General features: G+C 43.5%; 1 protein-coding gene across 1 annotated transcript in view; it reads right to left on the bottom strand.

Annotated features, from left to right (window-relative positions):
- Nucleotides 1-1,904: 1,904 nt before the first annotated feature.
- Nucleotides 1,905-21,347, bottom strand: part of ephb6 (eph receptor B6) — a 36,217-nt gene continuing 16,774 nt past the window's right edge. The window contains exons 4-19 of the mRNA XM_076737552.1: nt 20,253-20,422; nt 19,856-20,151; nt 10,111-10,266; nt 9,442-9,713; nt 8,909-8,990; nt 7,591-7,715; nt 7,335-7,497; nt 6,922-7,036; nt 6,775-6,830; nt 6,330-6,446; nt 5,992-6,239; nt 5,647-5,865; nt 5,403-5,552; nt 4,765-4,949; nt 4,507-4,665; nt 1,905-3,400 (exon numbers count right to left, since the gene is read on the bottom strand). Of these exons, the coding sequence (XP_076593667.1) occupies nt 3,295-3,400; nt 4,507-4,665; nt 4,765-4,949; nt 5,403-5,552; nt 5,647-5,865; nt 5,992-6,239; nt 6,330-6,446; nt 6,775-6,830; nt 6,922-7,036; nt 7,335-7,497; nt 7,591-7,715; nt 8,909-8,990; nt 9,442-9,713; nt 10,111-10,266; nt 19,856-20,151; nt 20,253-20,422 (2,619 nt within the window). The 3' untranslated portion in view covers nt 1,905-3,294. The remainder of the gene's footprint in view (nt 3,401-4,506; nt 4,666-4,764; nt 4,950-5,402; nt 5,553-5,646; nt 5,866-5,991; nt 6,240-6,329; nt 6,447-6,774; nt 6,831-6,921; nt 7,037-7,334; nt 7,498-7,590; nt 7,716-8,908; nt 8,991-9,441; nt 9,714-10,110; nt 10,267-19,855; nt 20,152-20,252; nt 20,423-21,347) is intronic.

Genomic DNA, 21,347 nt, shown 5'->3' with positions numbered 1-21,347 from the left:
TTAATCTTTAAACTCTCAAACTTTTAATGTAAACTTTTTTTCAATTTCTCCTTTTGCATCTTTAAAGTGAGATTAAACAAAAAAAATGAAAAGGTCCACATGATGTGAGTAATTTTCATTTTTCTCTATAATTCAGCGTCATATACTTTGTGTTGAGAGAAGTATTCAGATCCTCTATTTAAATACGATTAGTGATACCCAGTGGTGGAAAGTAACTAAAGTACATTTACTCAAGTTCTGTTCTTCAGTACAATTTTCAGACTTTCAGACTTTACTTGAGTATTTCCATTTTCTGCTCTTTAATACTCCACTAGATTTCACATTGGAAATACTTTTTACTCCACTACATTTATCCAGCAGCTTCAGTTACCAGTTACTTTGTGTATTTTGGTTATTTTTCATTCAAAGCACATCATGAACTTCTAAGACGTTCTTCGATAAAAAAAAAAATATCTCCCTGTGATTCAGTCATTTTATTCTGGAATGGGGTCCTTAAAGTTTTATTATATTATTACAGTTCTATTACATTATATTATTATTTTTAAAGTGGCTAAAATCAGCTTCACCTCGACCGAGTACAACAAAAATGCTGCGTACACATCAGGGCATCGGTGATAATAATCCTGTGAAAGGGGCGATTTCCATAAGTGTAACTTTAAATATATCGTGCTGATAATACTTCTGTACTTCAGTCAGATCTTGGACACAAAGTTTTTTCTCGTGTGTTTCATTGTTGCATTACTACTTTTACTTGGGTAAAAAGTTTAAATACTTCTTCCTGCTTTATATCGTAAAGCAGTTAAAACCTGTAGAGCGTTCTCAAAGCATGTGGAAGTGAAGTACAATACTTGAGTAGATATACTTATTTACTTTGAACCACTGGATATTGGATATATTGGAAGCGTTTTGATCTGATCTGCAGTTTAAAATAAAGTTCTGAGGGTTTGAACAATGTTTGGCCACCCAGCAAACCTTTTGGAAAACTGACGCTGGGACAATGTGGAGACCAGTTATCACGCAGCCGTCTGATATGATCCAGTGTCAGACTGGCACAGTAACGTGGGAGCTTGTGTAAGCGCTCTTACTATCAGTCCAGATCTGCTGTGATATCAGCAGCAGCAGGACATGCGGGAAAACCAGAGTCTGTTCCTGAACTGCTGCTGATCCCAGCAGATCCCCGACTCAGATTCTGCTCAAACCTGCTGATCTGTTCACTCTTTAACATTGTGAAGGTGATATTAGGTCATCAAGGTGAACATGTTGTATTTTACTGTGTAACTCATGAATTCATTGTCTGAACAGCATGAAACACTTCCTCTGTCGGCTGCTGTTATGAACCATTTCACTTGTGTTTAGTGTTCAAACATCAGCCCTTCAGGCCATGAAAGACTGGCTGTTGGATGAATTTCTTACGATTTGGTTCAGACATTCATTTTCTCCAGAAGATGAATCCTAAAGACTTGGGGCATCACACAAATATTCACCAAATCATTAGGTCAAAATTTTTATTTGGTTTATGACTTTTGTTCAGTGCTAATTCGTAAATGTTAGCATGCTAACATGCTTAACCAGGATGGTGAACATGGTAAACATTGTACCTACTAAATGTCAGCATGTTAGCATTCTTACTGCGTGTTAGCATGCCCACGTTAGCATTTAGCTCACAACACTGCTGTGTCTAAGTGCAGCCTGACAGAGCTGTTAGCATGTCTATTCATCTTTTTGACATAATAAATGTGGCCTTTTGTTGCATGTTTGGTCTGTGCGACGGCCTTTGTCTCTTTCTTTCTTGGCTCCATCAGGTTGTTTTTCATGTGTGACAATTTCATATACTGATCAAGCCCAAATAAAGACATGGATATTACTTTTTTTCATGTTGAGTAGCAGGTCAAATTCTAAAATAAGGAGCAAGTACAATATTTTAAATAAAATCATATCATTTATTTTACAAATTTGCACAATTATGGAGTAGTGGTGAACACTCATACAAGTAAACACAGCTAATAATGTGTGTAGCCTGACACACTCAAACACACACGCACACGCCCACACGCACGCACGCACGCACGCACGCACACACACACACACACACACACACACACAGCATCATGTACAGCGTACACACGTTACAGACACACAGGTGCGTACTTACAAAGCATTTTCCCTCCTTCCTTCAAGTGTAAATCAGATCAGGTTTCGTCCATCTTTCCCATTTCACACATTCACAACGCTTCCATGACTCAGTGGCTTTTCTCTCGCAATCAAACAGAAAGAGGTGAAGTGTGAAACGTACACATAAAGGTGGGTGCTGTTCGGTTCTGTCCTCGTCACAGACGGACGTTTGTGTTTGCAGCTGAGGTGAAGTTTGTAGCATCACAGTACATGAGCTCTGTTGTCGCAGAGAGAGTGAGAGTGAGCTGTACAAACAGGGCTGCTCTCAATCCCTGGATATGTCTTTTAAAAAGGGGAAAACACGGCTTAGAGTTTTTAAAAGCATCTTTTTGTTTTGGTTTTGTTTTCCCAATTTCATGGCAGTGATTCTTGTCTGACCTCAGGGTTTGCGGTACTGATTTTGGCGTTTGTTGGAACACTGAACAAACATGTTTCTGAAAGCTAATGGTAATACCTCATAAGGCCAACCATAGGCTGCTAGGAAGTACAATGTTTACTTTTTTGCTAACAGGTTTTAGCATTTGGCGTTTAAAGTAGAGAGGAAGTGATACAATTTTACAAACTCAAAAAAAAAAAGTTAGAAAAAGGCTTTGATTGTCTTCACGCAATTCTTTGTGTGGAGAGATCTCCATGAGTATTTTAACAAAAAGCGTTTATATCTTTTTTTTTGTACTGAATGAGGGAGAGGGAATTGAAAAGTTTGAGGGAGGGACGGTCGTGGATGAGAAGGTGAGAGGTAGGACTGCAGATGGGTGAGGAGCGAAGAAGGCAGACAACCATAAAGTGAAATCTAGTGAAAAACATGGAGGGATCTTTAAAGTCGTCCTTCTCCTCAGCACCTCCCTAACCTCACTTTGACCTGGACTGCAGCTCCCATAGTGCATCTCTTCTCTGTTATTTGTGTCGAGTGGCTGGCAGGAAGTCCGTTCCTCTGTTTCGCCCCTTCTGGCTGTAGCGTCGGGTTTTTCAGACCACATGGAGTGGCACTTGAAAGGTTGTTCTCTTCCTGTTTTGGTGTAAAATGTGCTCCATCGAAATGAATGTAACAGAAACCAGACACCACAAGCACAGGAAGGTGAAAACCACAGAAATCCATGGCACAGGTTGTACTGTAGGTGGATTTCACACCTCCACCTGCCCCTGCGTCAGATGGGCCCTGAGCTGCTGGGCTGCACTGACGATCTTCCTCTGGTGTCCCAGCAGGCTCACCCCGAGATTCTGGACGTCGCTGAAGGAGAGAGCAGATGAACCGCAGAGTTTAGTTCAACGCTTCAGCTTGATCTGTGGCCTCAGTGATATTCTGAAGGACAGTACTGGTTCTGCCTGTGGTAGCTCAGGCTTTTAATTGATGTTCATACTAGCCCTGATTTGTCTCTGTAATACTTTGACTTATTTTTATTTATTTTTTTAAAGACATCCAACTCACTTATCACATACTTACCAATGGTTGAAATGTTTTGTAATGTTCTAGTTTACATAGTCAAAACTCAAGATGTGAGCTCAGCTTTCACAGCCTCGATTTCCAAAAGAGCTGGACTGCTGAGTGAAACATCAGTAAAAGAGAATGTGATCATTTGCAGCAACATGTTTTAAACATGTTGGGACAGGAACAACAAGAGACTGGGAAAGATGTGGAACGCTCCAAAAACACCTGTTTGGATCATTCCACAGGTAATCAGGTTCACTGGTAACAGGTGAGAGTATCATGATTGAAAGGGGCGTCCTGGAAAGGCTCAGTCGTTAACAAGCGAGGGTGGAGCGAGGTTCACCACTTTGTGAACACGTGATTGGATGAAGGATATTACTACATTGGGCTCAGGAACACTTTGTAAACTGTTGTCAGTAAAATGTGAATGTTACGTTTCCCACAGCGTCCAAGCTTATTTGGAATCTGGGTTGTACTCAGTTTGCAAGAGCATATAATTGAGTAATTGAGTGTGAAAGTTCGTTCTTGATGTTGGAAATAGATGTTTGCTCGGCTGTCATGACAACTGCTGGAAAATGAACCTTGAGCTCAGCTTCTTTTTGTCAATATAGTCAATATACAAATTGTGTATACTTCACACTTGTGCTGCTACTGAGTCCACTTCACACAAAGTAATACACTTTGAGACAGTCTGAGACAGTTCTCACCAATATGTTCTGTAAACGCATTTTCAAATCAACCTGAAACTTGATCCATCACAGACAACATGCAGCTGGAAACAGTGATGAGACACTGGCTGGTTTTGGCTGTCCCTTCCACTAAAATCTGACTCATTTCTAAACATGGCCGGAACATGTTTCATTCATTAGTTACATAAAACAAACTTTAACAATAAAGACCATACTCACTCCATGGTGAGCATGCTGACTCTGTCTAATGTGTCCAGGTGTGCCTGTTCAAACTCATCCTGATATCTCTCCATCCTCAGCGCCTTCAGCCAATCACTGACTGTTGCCACTGCTGATAAGTCTGTGGGGGTGGGGCTGAGCAGCGGCTGAGAGCAGCTTCTGTAAATGTCAAAAATGAGAGCATGAGAATCCAGAAATACAACAGATTGTTCATCGCCTGCTGCCTCTGATATGTTTGGCCAGAATCTGCTGTCTCACCGCGTTGGCTCCGCCTTGAGGGAGGCAGGGTGCCTGATGAGCCGATCCAAGGAGGACAGGAGCGAGTCAAAGCCTGGCCGGTCGCCTCGTTCAGCCTGCCAGCACTGAAGCATCAGAGAGTGGAGGGCTGGGGGGCAGCTGTGTGGGGCAGGGAGACGATACTGGTCTGCTACTGCCTTCATCACCTGCAGAGAGAGCGAGGGACACCTCAGACATAAGTAGAACAGACTGTGTGAGGATTCTTGTGTAACTGCATTATGTAAAAGGTCACAGACCACTCAGGGCTCGTAAGAGTGACTAAGAGGAAATTATGCAAATTCCAGATGTCTGACATTTTGTCAACGTTTAAATATGGCTGTTAAATAAAAAGGAGGGGTAATAAAGTACAGCTGTCTCTAATTTGTAAGTACCCTCCTTGTGTTTTAAGACAGAGCACTTTTATTCAACAGATTTAGATGTTGGATGTAAACAGTGGATGCTGCAGTTCAGCGAGTGCCTTAACCCACAGAGGGCCTACCTTTAATGGCATTTAGTACACTGTAGTTGTTGAATTTGCACTGAGGCAAAGGATCTGACTGCATTTCCAGTTAGTAAATCATGGCCTTTTGTGCTCAGGCAACATTCTCCTGTATACTCACTTCCTGATTGCTCATGTCCCAGTACGGACGCTCCCCATATGACATCACTTCCCACATAAGTATGCCGAAGCTCCAGACATCACTCGCTGAGCTGAACTTGCGATGCTGAAAGGCTTCTGGTGCCGTCCACCTCACAGGGATCTTGCTGCCCTGATGGAGGAAGACAGATGGTGAATTAGTGAATTATGTTACACTGAAACCACAAATCAGGTGCGTTTAAAAGCCACAGGAGCTCAATATGTACCAGTGAGGCGGTGTAGGTGGGTATGTTGTGGTCCAGGCCCCTCATGAGTCGGGACAGGCCGAAGTCGGACACCTTACAGACCAGGTTGGAGTTGACCAACACGTTCCTTGCTGCCAGGTCCCGGTGGACAAAGTTCCTCTCAGAGAGGTAACGCATCCCTGCACCGATCCCTCTGAGCATCCCAACAAGCTGGAGGACGCTGAACTGTCCCTCGTTCTCCTGAAGGAGTTATGAGGGCAGGAGAACGGGAGAGGAGAGGAGGAGATTCTTTGGTTTATAGTCAAGTGAAATGTGTGCATTCACTAAAAACATCCCGAAGATGTAAACAGCGTGTTGTTGTCTCACCCTGAGGAAGGAGTCCAGGGGCCCGTTCTCCATGAACTCAGTGATGATCCTCTCTGGGGGGCTACGAGTGATCACACCCTCCAACTTCAGCACATTGGGGTGGTCAAACTGTCCCAGGACCCCTGCCTCACTGAGGAACATCCCCCTCTCTCTGTCGGACGCCCCCCAGCGCAGGGTCTTCACCGCTACCAGCACCTCCCTGCGACCCAGCGGACGGTAGCGGCCCCGGGAGACCTCCCCAAACTGGGCTGGAGTGGAGAGGAGGTGGAACAGATTATTACTATTACTAATATTATTACTATAATATGATTGAAAAGAGAATCTAGTATCAGGCCCACCTGCACCGATCACCTCCTCAATCTTGACATGAGTGGGATCTATCTCACGGGCGAACTCTTTGACAGCCTCGCTGGGGTCCTCGTATGTGGATGGGTCCACATAGTACTTAACTCCACCTGGAATTTAAAAGTAAGCAGCAATATTTTAATACATTTATTGTCATGACAGGAGGATGAGATGATCTTTCACCGCCCTGCAGAGAGAAATGACTGTACACCATGATGTGCAGTACTGTATTTCTAAGGATAAATATTAATTTAGAAGACATGGGAAGTTTAATCCTATTTCAAAATAAGGTCTGTCCCATTCATTCAGATAGATGTGAAGCATTTGTCTACTTTTTCAGGTGAAATGAAACCATTAAATGAATCAAAAATGAAATGAATCATTCACTTGACCAAACTGAATTTAAAGTAAATGAAATGACATTAAACTAACGCTCACCTCGGTTACTGATGTACCTCTGGAGTCTGTCGCTGTACGGACTCTCCCTCCTCTTACTGCCGCGCAAAAGCAAACAAAACGCAGGAGGTTAAAAAAAAAAACAGATCCTGTGTCTGATGGTGCGAACTGATCGGAAAATTACAGTACCTGCGAAATACCACCACAACCACAATCGCTGCCACCACCAGGAGAAATGCTGCTCCGCCCATCACTGACCCGACCAGCAGAGGAAGCCGATTCTGGATCTGCTGTGAATGTTCCTCTGCGGGAGAGAAGGAGGACACCATCAGCTGCTGGAACTAAGTACAAACACTGCTGTTACTGGAACTGAACAGACGTCAGTGTTGTCATGAGTATTTTCTAAAACCAGCCATTGTATTTTCACTTACAGTGGAACCGAGATCTGATCTTTTACCCTGATAACCCTGATTTTCGGATCTTATTGAAGCTGTGATTTTAAACTGTTGTTTTGTTATGGTTGTTGTTTTTGTGTAGACCCCAGCAACCACTTTGTGAAGAATAAAGGATTTCACTGGTATGACAGTGAATGAGCGTTGTACCCAGAGGCAGCGTGGTGAAGTAGATGGTGTTGCTGTAGGGGCCGTAGCCCCGTTCATTTCGAGCTCTGATCTGGAAGGCGTAGATGGAGCCCGGAATCAGAGAGTTGACGGTCACTGTGTTGGTCTCACTGTACACACTCGCGGCGCTGTCCACATCTGAACCCTGAAGGACGCAGACGAAGGACATTTAGTGGTGACTTTTGTCATGAGTCAGTCTGGACGGTGGTGCAGCATGTTTGGGAGTGACTCAGTGTACCTTGTCATAGTATCTAAGCTGGTACTCCAGGATGTCTCCGTTGGGCCTGTCTGGCTGAGGCCACGACAGAGTGATGGAGTCTGGGGCTCGGCTCAGCTGGTGCATCATGGGAACTGTACTGGGAACTGTGGGAGACAACCAGCGGTGGAGGAAATATTCAGATCCTTTACTTATGTAAAACTATCAATACTACATTGTGAAAACACTCCACTACATGTAAAATCCTGGATTCAAAACATTACTTTAGTACAAGTATGTATCAGCAAAGTGTACTTAAAGCATCAAAAGTAGAAGTACTCTTTGTGCTGTAAAATGGTTTAAGGTTGTCATGGCCTGGCTAGCTCAGTCGGTATGAGAGCATGAGACTCTTTATTTCAGGGTTGTGGGTTTCAGCCCCATGTTGGTCACTGACCTTTTACTGCATTTTGTTGTCTCTGTGTTGCACTCTGACAATGACAATAAAGTTGAATCTAATCTAATAATTTTATCTGCTTTGGATATTTTAATCCACAGCAATGCATCATAATCTATAAAACCACCAGAAATACTCAAGTAAAGTACAGGTGTCGTCCTTAAATACAGCACTTGAGTGAATGTGCTTAACCATGTTCCACCACTGGAAACAACCATCTCATCCATCTGCAAACCCCATCGTCCCACAACAGTAAAACCGTGAACTTGTGTTGATGCAATGGTGACCACAAGGGGGCAGTGTGATAGAACATTTAGTAGAGCATGAAAGTGGAATAGGCGTTTTCATGGCTCACCTCACAGATCTAGTTACAGTCACTATACTGACCGGCCAGACGTCAAAGGGAACTTTCTGCCATCCCGTTAATTTAATCAATAAAGTCTGAGAGCAGACACAAGAAGGTTTTGGATTATTTAAGTTCTAATCGATCTTGATCAGTTTCTTGGAAAATTGTATAATGGACTACTTCTGTCTGCACAACGCTCCATTCTGCTCTCCTCTCCCCATTCATCTACTTTCTGTCCGTCTTTTTGTCTTCCCATCTCTCATTTGTCCCTTTCTTCCTCCACACTGACTATAATGGGATCTGACAGGATATTGTAACCTCGAGCTACCTCCCGTCCAGAGAGCAGGAGCAGGAAAGATGGAGCAGAGACACAGAAAGAAAGAAGGAGAGAGTTTCAGGGGGAGAGAAACCCCAGACAGGCGCGCACACACACACACACACACACACACACACACACACACACACACACACACACACACACAGTATCTACACAAACATCATCATCAGAGCATCTTTTCTCTTTCATCTCATCCTTTTCATCCTCTCTGTCCCGCGCTCACCTGACTGGCTCGTAGTGAAATTGATGCTTGTGTATCGCGCTGGAAAGGGGCTCAAAGCTGACACCTCATTCATGGCTTGCACCTGTCAATACGAAGAACACACAGATGTGACATTTGAAGCTTTTTTCTATTAACTTTTATGACATGCACCCGTGTTTGAGAAACAAAGCGTGGCACTTGCAGCTGTGTTGGCCAGTCAACAAACACCAGAAGATGGGAAATATCGGCCCATTATGAATAAGAAATAAGCTATGATTTAGTTGAGTGATTCCGAGCTAAATAATAAATGTTACTGTGTATTTGCTGATGTGGAGCTTATGGAATAAAAGAGCCCGCCTCCTCTGTGGATCCAGGAAATGTTTCAACATTCACAGAAAATCCTTAAAAACAACTTCCAAACATTCACCAGTAACCCAGACCTGCAGTTTAAAACAGTTACTACTGTAAAATCAACTCCCACAGACAACTTAGACTATTTAAAAGGTGTTAAGGGAAAGTGTTTTATGCCTTAAACAGACAGCTTAGCACAGTACCTGTATGAGATAAGTGACTCTGGTCAGCAGGTTGTTAAGGGTGACCTTGGTTTGTTTCAGGTTGGTCTGGGAGGGGCTGAAGGTGACGCCCTCCCCACACCACGAGCACGACGCCGGGTTGGAGAAGGTGGCTGATGGGCAGATGCGACACACCACCCCGTACCACACTTCGCTGCGGCCTCCCATGTCCACCGGAGGGCGCCACCTTAAGGACACCCCGCCGTCGCCGCTCTCGTACTCCCAGGACAGAGAGACCGGAGCAGATGGAGGAGCTGTGGAGAGAACACAGATATAGAGGGAAGGCTTTGACATGCATAATGTAAGCGGTAGACACTTAGATGGCAGCATCTGCTAAAAAGTTTAAGATATGAAAGAAGCTGCATGCTGGCAAAGATGTTTAACCATGTAAAGTAATGGAAAGAACTTTATAAAACAAAGTTTGGCAGTGACACAATTTGAGCTCAGCGAGCAGAAACTAAATACTTCACAGTTTTCTTTCTGCTGGGGGAATTAAATGTCCATTATATTGTGCTAAAAAAAGAGGATGGATTCCGGTCACTGACTGTACATCTCGGTTCTCACAGTCTGAGTAAATGACAAATGACCAATGAGGCCTCTTGAACACCTCCCAGAGAGCCAGGCGTAAACAAACAAACCAACAAAGCTCACTTGTGCAGGCAGAAGAGTTGGCATCATTCGCTGACCGATAAAAGCCGCTGCGACATTCACACACACTCGATCCCTCTTGGCTGGTTCTGCTGTTGGAGGGACACACTGAGCAGGGAACAGAACCTGAGACGGACTTGAAGTAGCCCACCGGACAAGCTGCGGAGGGACAGGAGAAAAACATGGAGGCTGAGGTTCATCCTCTGTTAAGAATCAAATAAATAAAGTGATCAGTGTTCACGCTGAGTCAGTGGTAACCAGAACTGTGCCATGTAGGAGTCTGCAGGGTTTCAAGGTTGTATCACACTGTCTCTCCCTGCTGGTTTCACTAACACATCCTCATCCAGAGGAAAGAAGACAATTTGAAAAGAGACACTGAAAAACAAATTCAGTGTCAGACTAAACTAAATCTGCCAGTTCTTCCATTTGCAGGCAAAAAAAACATGTAAGAAGTGTATGTATCAGTAGGAGAGCTTGACAGCAGTTGACAAAACACTCTTAAGTCAAGGTCCACTGACTCACTTGCTCTGAAACCACATCATACAGGTGGAGTTTGCTCAGTTGTCATGGAACTGCAGATGTAGACAATGGAAAGTTTAAGGAGCTATAGCTCCATGACGTGCTGGTCGAAAGCTCGAGAACAAGTTAACAGATGGACCTTCAGATAAGAATGTCTGTAGTTTGGTTCATGATCACTGAAAGTCAAGTAACCAAATAAACAAAATGTTTTCCACAGTTTTTCCCCTCGGCTGAGCAGAGGACCATCTTGAAACGTCTGTGAACTGGCAGTATTTTGAGAAATACACAGCTTGTGTACTTCCAATTTGTCCCGTTTTATTGTTTTGGTCCATGGTGTCCAGGACAAAGTCAAACACCAGAAGCTATTTCGGGGTAAAGCATCAATTTGAGCTTGGCTTGTGGTTCCCGTTGAGTCAAAAGTTCATCTAAGACATGGCGGCCTGCTGTTTGTTGTTGGCTTTGTCCAGCACAGTCATTTACTGTGTTTACAGAGGAAGTGGCCTGTGTTAGCACAGAGCAGCAAAACCATCAGTCTCAAGTTCAAAAAGCACAAAATGGTCACACTGTCCCTACATCAGTGTGTCAGAGGAGTAGTTTGACATTTTCTCAGCTTATTTTCTTTATCAAATAAGATAAGAAACCCATATAACTTTTATGTTAGTACAGTAAATATGAAGCTACAGCAGCTAGCCTAGTCACTATGTGTCATTTTTAAATCTTGGTTTTTGTACAGACCAAACAAATGAGATAAAACGTGTGAAATTGTGAGCTTTAGAAGGGCTGGTAGGCTGATTTTGTTAGCATCAAACATAGCCCGGCTAGCTGTATCTGCCTGTTTCCAGTGTTTGTGCTAAGCTAAGCTAACCGGCTGTTGGTAGTAGCTTCATCTGTTGCGTACACATGTGAGGATGGAATCAAAGCTTTCCTTCATTCTCAACCTTGGGAACTGGATGAATGACAAAATAATGTCAACTCCAAGGGCCGCTTAAAAGCTAGTTTTTCTGAGCTTTCAACTGCAACGTTTTTACAGTCTTCATCAGTAAATGGAGCTAGCGCAGGCAGGGGACGTGTGTAATAGCTCCAAAGCTAGTAAACAGATGTTGGAGTTGAGTTGAAGTGTCACATATCATCACTGTCCTGTGAAAACTATGCACCTCCAAAATGACACCTTTTCATGAACTAAGAAAACAACTCTGTTTTCAACATAGTGACAATGGTTTTTCTGTATAATCCAACAGGCTTTAAACATCTATTTAACTCACAGCAAAAACTGGACATTCTGGGAAATATGCTGATTGACTTTCTGGTGAAGAGTTAAAGCCAAGCTAGCAGTTTCCCCCTGCTTCCAGTTTTTGTGCTAAGCTAAGCTAACGAGCTGTTGGATTTAGCCTTACATTTAATGGGCAGACATGAGAGTGGTGCCAATCTTCTCATCTGATTTTCCAAAATGTGAAACTATTCCAGTAAGAAGTGGGAGAACTTTCTTATCCCATAAAGGAAACTTTAGTTCATCAGTTTGTCTTTTCACCAAATGTAATTTTCACTGGACAGCAACAAAATGTGTAATTACTCCCTAATGAAACAGAGAGCGGAGCAGAAACTCATAAAGAATTACATTAATAATAAATTCTGATCATTCAAGTAAAAATCAAAGTCTGCATATATTTCTCTCTCTCTCTCTCTCTCTCTCTCACACACACACACACACACACACACACACACACACACACTGGAAATGCCATTTGAACCTGCAGGCTGTTATTCAGTTTAACGGTGGAAAATCTGTGAAATGTGCCAATTGTTAATGTCAACAGCAGGACAGTCGAGCGCTGAGGTCAAGGTAACACACACGTCACGTCATGCTGCTGCCTGCCAGAGCGCCGAGCGCTCATCCTGAGCAGGACTATGAGAACACTGACAGGAGTGCCTCCGGATTGGTCTGCTGCCATTTTCACACTCTGTGTGTGTGTGTGTGTGTGTGTGCGTACACCTAAAGTAGTGTCAACTAAAGGTTGCATCGTTCAAAAGAGGTCTCTCTGGCTGTCGGCTAAATGCAGACTGTGTGTATATCCTGATACAGTGAGGCTTTCTTGTACCTCTGAGTGTGTAAATGGCACACCTGACCCAGCAGCCTAAAAGAAGGACCCTCTCATACGGTTTTAAACAGAGTAAACACACTCCTAGAGATGGAGGACGAGGGAGGATGTGTGTGTGTTGTTTCTGGTCAGCGGGAGTGAACCCCTCACCTTATTTATATAACCCTGTCAAGAAGATGAAGCATGTCTCAAATCTGACATGCCGTATATGTGTGCGTGGATGCATATGCTGGCTGGTGCCGGGGCAGCGTGGGAGTAGAAGATAAGAAGGCAAGAAGTGAAGGAGGGAAAGAATAAACGGATAAAAGGCTTTCTGTGTTCTCACTCGTCTCAGAGAGCGACTTTGCTTTCAAACAGGTGTGAAGAGGGAAAAATGGAGATAAGAGAGAAGTAAAAGCATGTTGAGAGACCACAGAGAGAGAATAAACTAGAGAAAGGGGAAGAAGTGAACATGGACATGGAGGACCCAGGACAGTTGTCGGATGAACAGGAGGATTATGCAGAGGAGGACAGCGAAAGATCCTCCTTCCTCCATCTTTTATGTCCCTGCTGCACATTACCAGACGTGTTCTCTTACAGCTCTGACACGAAACATGAGTCTTCTACAAAGCCACCCCCCAGCCCCCCCCAGCCCCCCTCCTCCCATCCTCATCCACTTGATTACACCGGCCAATGAGAAAGCAAGCCCTCTGCCCTCTCACTTGATCTGCGACTCCCCCCTCCCCCCAGTGACATCCATCCATCCATCCATCTTCTCAGCTATACAGTTGACAGTTCGTGGCCATAACAAACAGAGACACACATGCTTTTACATCAGTACACTGGGGGAGGTGAGGAGAGAGGAAGGAGGAGAAGGAGTGAAGGAGAGGAGTTACAGTGAGGGCTGGTGATGACAGACAGACATGGGTACTACATGTATTACAGGAACAAATATGAGCGATGCCTGTTGACTGAAGTTGATAAGTGTCATTTATCTAATCTAAGGTGTACATCAAACTTCATGTCACACCCTTCTTTGGCAAAAAAGCCCCAAAATTTGATTCCAGCTTGTCAAATTGACTTTTTAAAGATTTCAAAGACTAAATGATAAAAAAAATTATTAACAATAATAATAAAATAATCATAAGTTGCAGCTCTACTTACAGATTTTGAGTCAAATTACTTGCAAGTGGCAAAATACTTTATCAAGAAACCTCATTTCAAGCAGGAAAAACGCAGAGATACTGTAGTTGTGAGAGAGCAAGAAAAAAAGAATAAATAAAGACAAACACCAAAAGAAGAAACATACATAGATAGATAAGGGGAAAGGATTAGTTCAGCAAAGGCGAGACGCATGCAAAGAGAAAAAAAAAATAAGTACAGTGGAAAACAGAAATTAATTTGTGAAGAGATAAACAGAAATAGAAACAAAGGCAGCAGCGAGGTGAGTAATTTGATGTTAACATAATACGTTGGTATGTAGATCTCTGACCCAATTTCTCTCTTTTTCTCTTCCCTTTCTGTTTCATGCACTCATTCCCTCTTTTGGCTCCCAGCATAATCTCTCTCTCTCTCTCTCAGACACACACACTCAAAGACACACACACACGCACACACACATAAGCTCGGTCACAGATGCGACCACACAACAGGAGTGATGGGTACACATGGTTCCAACGGTAAATGCCTTCCTCCGTCCTTCATTTTCTCGACGTTCTGTCGTTCAGTGCAGCCTGGAAGCAGTCAGACTGAATCACATGTGCTTTAATATCATCCATTTCCATATAGGCTCCAACAGCACGTGACCACATGTAAAAGCAAGTCAACCTTTGTTAGATCTTCTCATATAACGAGCAGCTTTTCGCAGCACGTGAACTACACTGCCACAGTAACAGAAGGCGGGCGTTACCTTAAGAGAAAATAATTCCTTCTCCTGCACGTATTCTCAAACATGACTGCGCAAGATTAAATCCACCAGCATCTCTTAGAGTATCTCTTAGACTTATCATTATTTGGAGCCGAGTTTGTGGCCACCTGGCGAATGTAAGCAAATATTCACTCTCTTTTTGCTCCGTTTTTGGTCTCCTGAGAGAAATCACTTTCTCTTTAGCAGCTAAATGCTCCATTGAGGGAGGAGCCGCCGTACCTGAATTTGCATCATCGCTACTCCACCTCAAACCGTCATATAATGCGAATACATAAAAATGCAGTGGTATTTTTTTGTAGCTAGTCAAGCCCAAAACGTTTGGGGAATTTTTATTCATGAAATTCTGTGTACCGCCCTGGCTCTAAAAACATCCCAGCTAAAACAAGCTTGAACAAAACAGTCAATGGCCTCATCATTACACCGGATCATCACTGCTCTGATGGTCCAGCAGGCTCAATAAAACTGACACAGACGGCTGATGTGAGGTAGTTATGCACTGTTAATTTGTCATCATCGTCTGGCTCCACCCACACAGCGATGTCCAGCCAACACTCAATACTGTAACTCATTGATCGTTTCACTCAAACTGTGTGAAAACGTGACCTTTATTAATAGATTGGAAAAGCAACCGAATGCCAACAAGTGCCTGTAATATGAGACAACACACCATGGTGGGGGACTGAGGAAAAAGTAAAAACTGCAATAAAAAAGGAAGCAAATCGCATCCTATTATCTGCTTTGAAGAAGATATGAGGAAGGGGATCAGACTCAAAATAATACTGTCCTTTAACGTCCTCCCCTGGCCAAATGTTCTTATGGGAAGCGCCCGCATAACCTCAGGATAGTTAGCAGACGTGTCTGTGCTGAGACTGAGCACTGTGGGTGACAAATCAGGACAATCTGACAAGCTGAATATTTCACCGTCAGTGACACGCCACAGAAGACACCAACATACTTGAAAATTAACTCAAAGCCCATTTGAAGACTCGGCACTAATCCCTGGCCCGGATCCTCGGCAGTGGATTAATATTGATTAGGAATCAGAGAGAAGAGCTTGTCTGATAAAGCACTGGCAGCTCGGACCGGCTCGGGGAGCCCAAAACTACAGGAATGGTTCATGTTTGGCTGAACAGGTGTAATTGTGCCTCATGCTCAGTTGTGTTTCCGCCGGAGCGTCCCGCCTCTCCATCTCTCTTGTGGCATGCAAACGTCAGCAGAGGAAAAACATCCTTCTGTTTCTTGGTAGAAAAATTAAATAACAGCAGCTGCTTGTCATCTGCCTCTGTCTTCATCATTTTTCAAAAGACTGAAGAGTTTATTTTTTTCCCAAACTGAGCTTTGAATATTACAGTGGTCGTGTAGAAGCCTTGCTTGTGATAAACAGTTTTATAAATAATTGAAGAACGATCTTTTAATGTCTGTCTGCCAAAATGCCAGCTGTGTTTTTATAAGTGTTTGATGTCTCAGTTGGCAACCTAATTCATCATCAGTCCAAATGGTGGAGTGTTGTTTTGGTGAGTCTGAATTATCAGGCGTCACACATGTAGTAGATTAACAAAGTTTTCACAAGAGTTTCTCTCTTGATGTTGTCATTTCTAGTGATTCGTTTTCATGTCAAACAGACAGGATCCTATGATCTCAAAAAACATGAAAATCATACAATAAAATTCTAAATACTTACTTTAAAGACCCTGAAAACCTACTTTTCCAATCAGCTTCTTACTATGAGCGATGGGGTCCTTGATGAATGCACAATAATCTGTTACAGCAGTTTTGTTTAATTCACATAAGAGATCTCTGTTTTCTTTTTTCTGCGCTGTTTTCACTGGTTTAAGTGGGTGGAGTTGAATTCAAAAAGGTGATGTCAAGTATACCTATATATGTCTTAAGGAGTTAGCGGCTCTGAGGCTGCACTTAGTTCATTGTTTTGAATTTGATGCTAATATGAGCATGCTAACATACTCACAATGACAATGTCAACATGCTGATGTTTAGGCAGGTGTTCACATCCAGTTTAGCCTGTTAACATGCCAACAATTGCTAATTGGCACTTAACACAAAGTACACACAAGGCTGATGGGAATGGCATTCACTTTGCAGGCATTTAGTCACAAACCAGAAGCTACAAAGTGAAATTTTGATGTGATGATGGCGCTAGATCAAAAGTTAAGCATCATCAAAGTTATTACAGTTCATCCTGAAGAAGACGTGAATGTCTGCACCAAATTAAATGCCAATCCGTCCAATAAAAAAGCAAAACAAATTTCACCCTCATAGTGGAGTTAGAGGATAAGTCATGGGGGTCACTGAGCCACTAAGTTCATCCACTGGAAACCACGAATGTCTGGACCAAATCCTATAAAACATGGATATTTCACAGCAGTGAGAAAATGTTTACCTGCTGGTGGCACTAGAAGTCATTAGGCTTCATCCTCTGGGGATCACGAATGTTTGCACAACATTGTTTGGCAATCCATGCAATAATTGATGAGACATTTCTCTCTGGACTGATGTGGTGGGCCAACTGGCCAACCGACTCAAAAAGCAAAAATGGCATCCATAGCACCATTACTGCTAAAGCGTGCTCGTCTCTTGGACAGATGCGTCAAACATTAATGCTAGATGAATGTATAAAAAAGCAGCAAACACCATAGCTCAGTCGATACCGTAAAAATGGAGCTTATTTTTTCTGTTGTTGAGTCTCAAGTCCTTTCCATAATAATCCACATTACAGAGGACCCTGCCAATCTTAAAATAGAAAGCAATTAGAGCTGTGTGTAGTTAAAGGCAATCATTTAACACTGACTTTCATTTTCACTTGAGACTGAGGGGAGGAGAGTCCACCCAAGAGTCCCTTATGTGTCCCTAAAAATTATGTCTTGCTTGAGGGGGCAAAGCTGCATTGTGTGTGGTATTCTCAAATGGATATTAAATGGCATTAATTTACACTGTAGTGATTTACTTAAACAGAAAGAAGCCCAACAGAGTTCAAAGAAATGGTGAAAATGGAGAAAATACACTGCAATTTGTCCTCAAAGGGTACTGGTTGATGTACTAAATAATGTGTTTCATGCACGTGATTTAAGATGTCCACTTAAAGAACTCGATAAAGCGTTTTGTTGTCTCAGAAGTGCTCAAAGTGCTGGCAGCAGAAAAGCAACGAGCATTCTGCAGAATTGCACAGCTCAGCAGAGTCCAGCCTGTAATTGCCCGCTATTATTAAAATGTCCTTGGCGCTAAATTCAAATGGGAATAAAATGGACGAGTTCGAATAGTTAAAGTTCGGTGCTCCACTTTCTGGTGAGAACGAGGATCGGCTGCTGTTAATAATCCTTGACGTCTGCATCGCCAGTTAACCATCTGCCTCTTTTCTCGACATTCCCAGGGAGCCAGAGAGGACAACAATATAATGATGCCAAACCACATCATTAGTCAGTGAAGTGATCAACAAAACATAATCATATGAGAGTTGGAACAAAAAGCCGGAGCAGCGTGGGCAACAATGTGTTAGATCATTCATAGACAGTCAGTGGAAGCCATCGCTCCGGCAGCTCAACAGTTTCGAGGGGTGATTTGTCAGTAAATATCAATCAAATGCAGACAAACACAAGCGGCGGGCCGAGTGCAGATGTAAAGCAAAAGAGCATGAACACATTTCACAGCTGACTTGGCAGGATTGGAGGATTAATTGCGCTGGAGTTAGTTAGACTTTGAGGGCCCCCATGCGAGGGAGCAGAGCAATTATGGCCGCTGAAAATCCTGGTAGACTCCAGTTTTTCACTGTAATCCTGCCATTTAACGTCATCAGACATATGCGGTTGGAATGGAAAGCACGTATCAGCTATACAGCAAGACGCGCTCGTGCATTCACACACAAACCATCCACTCGTTTGCCTTCGTGCCCTCTGATTTTTTTGCCTGCTCAGTTCTTTAAGTCATTAACTTGCATCCTCCTATCTTTCACTCTCCCTCCACCCCTCCCTGTTTCGCCTCCACTCCCCCTCGCTCCCCCTGCGGTTTCTGTCACTTGTTCACAGACGAGTGGCCATTACATCGCCATGACCTAAATGTGTCACATCCCTCTCACTATGGCTCTCTCCCTCTCCTCCTCTCTCCCTCCTCCTGCTCTCTCCCTATATCCCTTCCTGTCCGTCTGGACATCTCTCAAATTTTTTCTACTTCTTTTGTCCCCTACTTAGAATCACTTTGAGAAGTGCAAACGCTGTTGACCAGTTTCTGCTGACCCTGTTATGGCTCTCAGCTGTGTGCTCCTCTATACATGTATCTCCTCTCCTCTCCTGATACGTTGCCAGTAAAAGATCAATATATGATACAACAGCTCTGTAGCAGCTGTACAAATCAGTACGAATGCGCTGCATGGAAAACATACAGCATCTCTCCCTCTCATCTCATCCCGACCTGACCTGCCTGCCCTCGTTTCTCTGGACCTCTACATCAAGCACAGTCGTGTATCAGAGTGACAGCAGCTCCTTTCAGTATTGATCCAGATGCGTCGCATCTCAGGAAAAACCAAGAAGAGAAGCGACAGGAAGTCAAAATTGGCCCAAAAAGATGACTGACTACTACGACTTTTTATGGACATTTTAGTTGAAGGAGTTCTCCTGAATGCAGTCACTACTGTGTGTGTTTAATAGGAAATTTACTAGTTAAAGTCAGTTAAGAGGTGATGGTGGGTATCACTCTTAAATCAGAAATTTGAACTGCCATTCGAACTTAGGGAAAAGTTAAATATTTTATCTGTAATGACCTGGTCAAATCTAAAAGTCATGGTGTAAGTGTGCAACAGGCCATGTCTCGTACAGCATGGGCCATTCACAGAATGCACTGTCCATCTGATCTACTGCATCAGTAGACTTACTACTGTTGTTCTTTTAGTTAGCACAAAATAGATAAAACTAACAATGAGTTGTGAACAGATAATCATGACGGAAGTAATGTAAGGAAGCTTTTGGATGAGATGGAAAAATTGTGCATTGGGTGTAATGAAAAGACATTATCTATTAACATTATGAGAAGTGTAGGATCTTGGGAGGTGGGACATCTCAGCCTCTGCTGCTTGAATTGTGACCATTCTTTGCTTAAAATGTCACCTCCAAGTCAGCAACTTCATCACGTGACTGACATACTGAAGCTACTTCATATTTACAATCGAGAGGACATGACGCCCAGATTAGGAATCAGGCTGATCAGTCTTCCTCTGACTTACCCAAGCAGGCAGAACCATTGAGGTTCGGCTCGTGGCCTTCATCACAGACACATCCTCCGACGGGGACCATCCACTCCCCTTCAGCGTTGCAGTGCATACGAGGGGGCGTGCCTCCCTGTGCTTTACTGTGGGGGACGCATGTCCCGCCCACAGGAACTAAGGCAGTTGGCTCCGCCCCTGAAGGAGTCGCAGGGTAGGAGGCCAAGTAGAGGCTGGTGGCTGGACAGCGCCGGTAGAAGATAGACACACCCATGAGGGAAACACAAGCTCCACTGTCGACGATGGCCAGGACGAATCTGAAACAAGGGTCCGATGTTAAGGTGGAGGACATTCAGAGCATTGGGAGTACTGATGTTGGTAAAAGACGAGCAGCAAAGTGTAGCACAGTGATGGTTACCCATTGCGTGTGAGTGGAGCAAAGCTCCGTGTCTTGATGTTGATCCGGCTGTATCTGTTGGGTTGATACTGGTGAGGTGAACTGGGCTCCACCTTAGAGAAACTCTTATCAGCTGCGATGGTGTCGATCTTCACCCAGCCCTCCCTGCTCTCCTTCTCTCCGCTGGACGGCTGCGGTGAGGAGAGAGCAGAGTGGACAGCAGACAGTGGAGGGAAAGATAATGAGCGGTCAAGAGAACACAAAATAGCACGGAGAGTGTGTGGTTGACAGGAAGGAAAGAAGCAAACAGGAGGAAAATTATGGCTGTTAAAATTAGCTGGGTGATGAATAAGAATAGGAAATATACAGTGCATTAAAGACGAACAAATCAGAAATAAGAGGGAAAATGTCAAGATGAAGCTTAGAGTTTTGCTGTATTTTTCCTCGGCTCATGTATAATATGAAGCAGTTTAGTGAGAGGAGTAAACGTTGACTTAGATGTATGCGCGTCCCAGAGGGGGGTTCGTGCTCAAGTCCCTGCAAAGACTTTCAGCGCTGCAGTGCTTCCTGCTCTTCTGTGACTCTCCTCTGATTCCTCATCAGGCTTTGATTTGCATTTTTAAAAAGCATCTCCCCTCCCTAAGGAGAAATGCATTCATCTATACAAATACTGCATCCCCCCCACTGTGACTGCGACTGCACATGTAGCTCAGTCAGTTCAGACTCAGCGGCTCGGAGAGAGAGAGAAAAAAAAGGAAAATAAAAACTAAATGCATAAATAAATACAACACATTTGGACAGGCAGTGTCAGTCGCTAAAACACATCACTGACAACACATGAGGTTCAGCAAATTTCATGCAACTGTAAAATGCTCACTGTTGTCTATCTTGTGCCATAAAGATATAATTAGAGGGACTGAAGTGACGTTTCTGGAGACCACAGTGGCACATTTCTGCATCTTGTAAACCACAATCCTCAACAAGTATGTACTTCTCACCAGTGCAGCCAAAGGAGGCCATCAATCTCAACGGGTTTTTCTTAAGCACAACAATAATCAGGATGATTATACAATTACTCCTTGCCATGAGATGATGAGAGGTTTTGCTGTTTTGGTG

The sequence above is a fragment of the Chaetodon auriga genome, chromosome 8 (assembly GCF_051107435.1).
Source record: "Chaetodon auriga isolate fChaAug3 chromosome 8, fChaAug3.hap1, whole genome shotgun sequence".
Taxonomy (NCBI): domain Eukaryota; kingdom Metazoa; phylum Chordata; class Actinopteri; order Chaetodontiformes; family Chaetodontidae; genus Chaetodon; species Chaetodon auriga.
The sequence above is the reverse complement of the archived record's forward strand: the minus strand, read 5'-3'. Positions and strand labels throughout refer to the sequence as shown.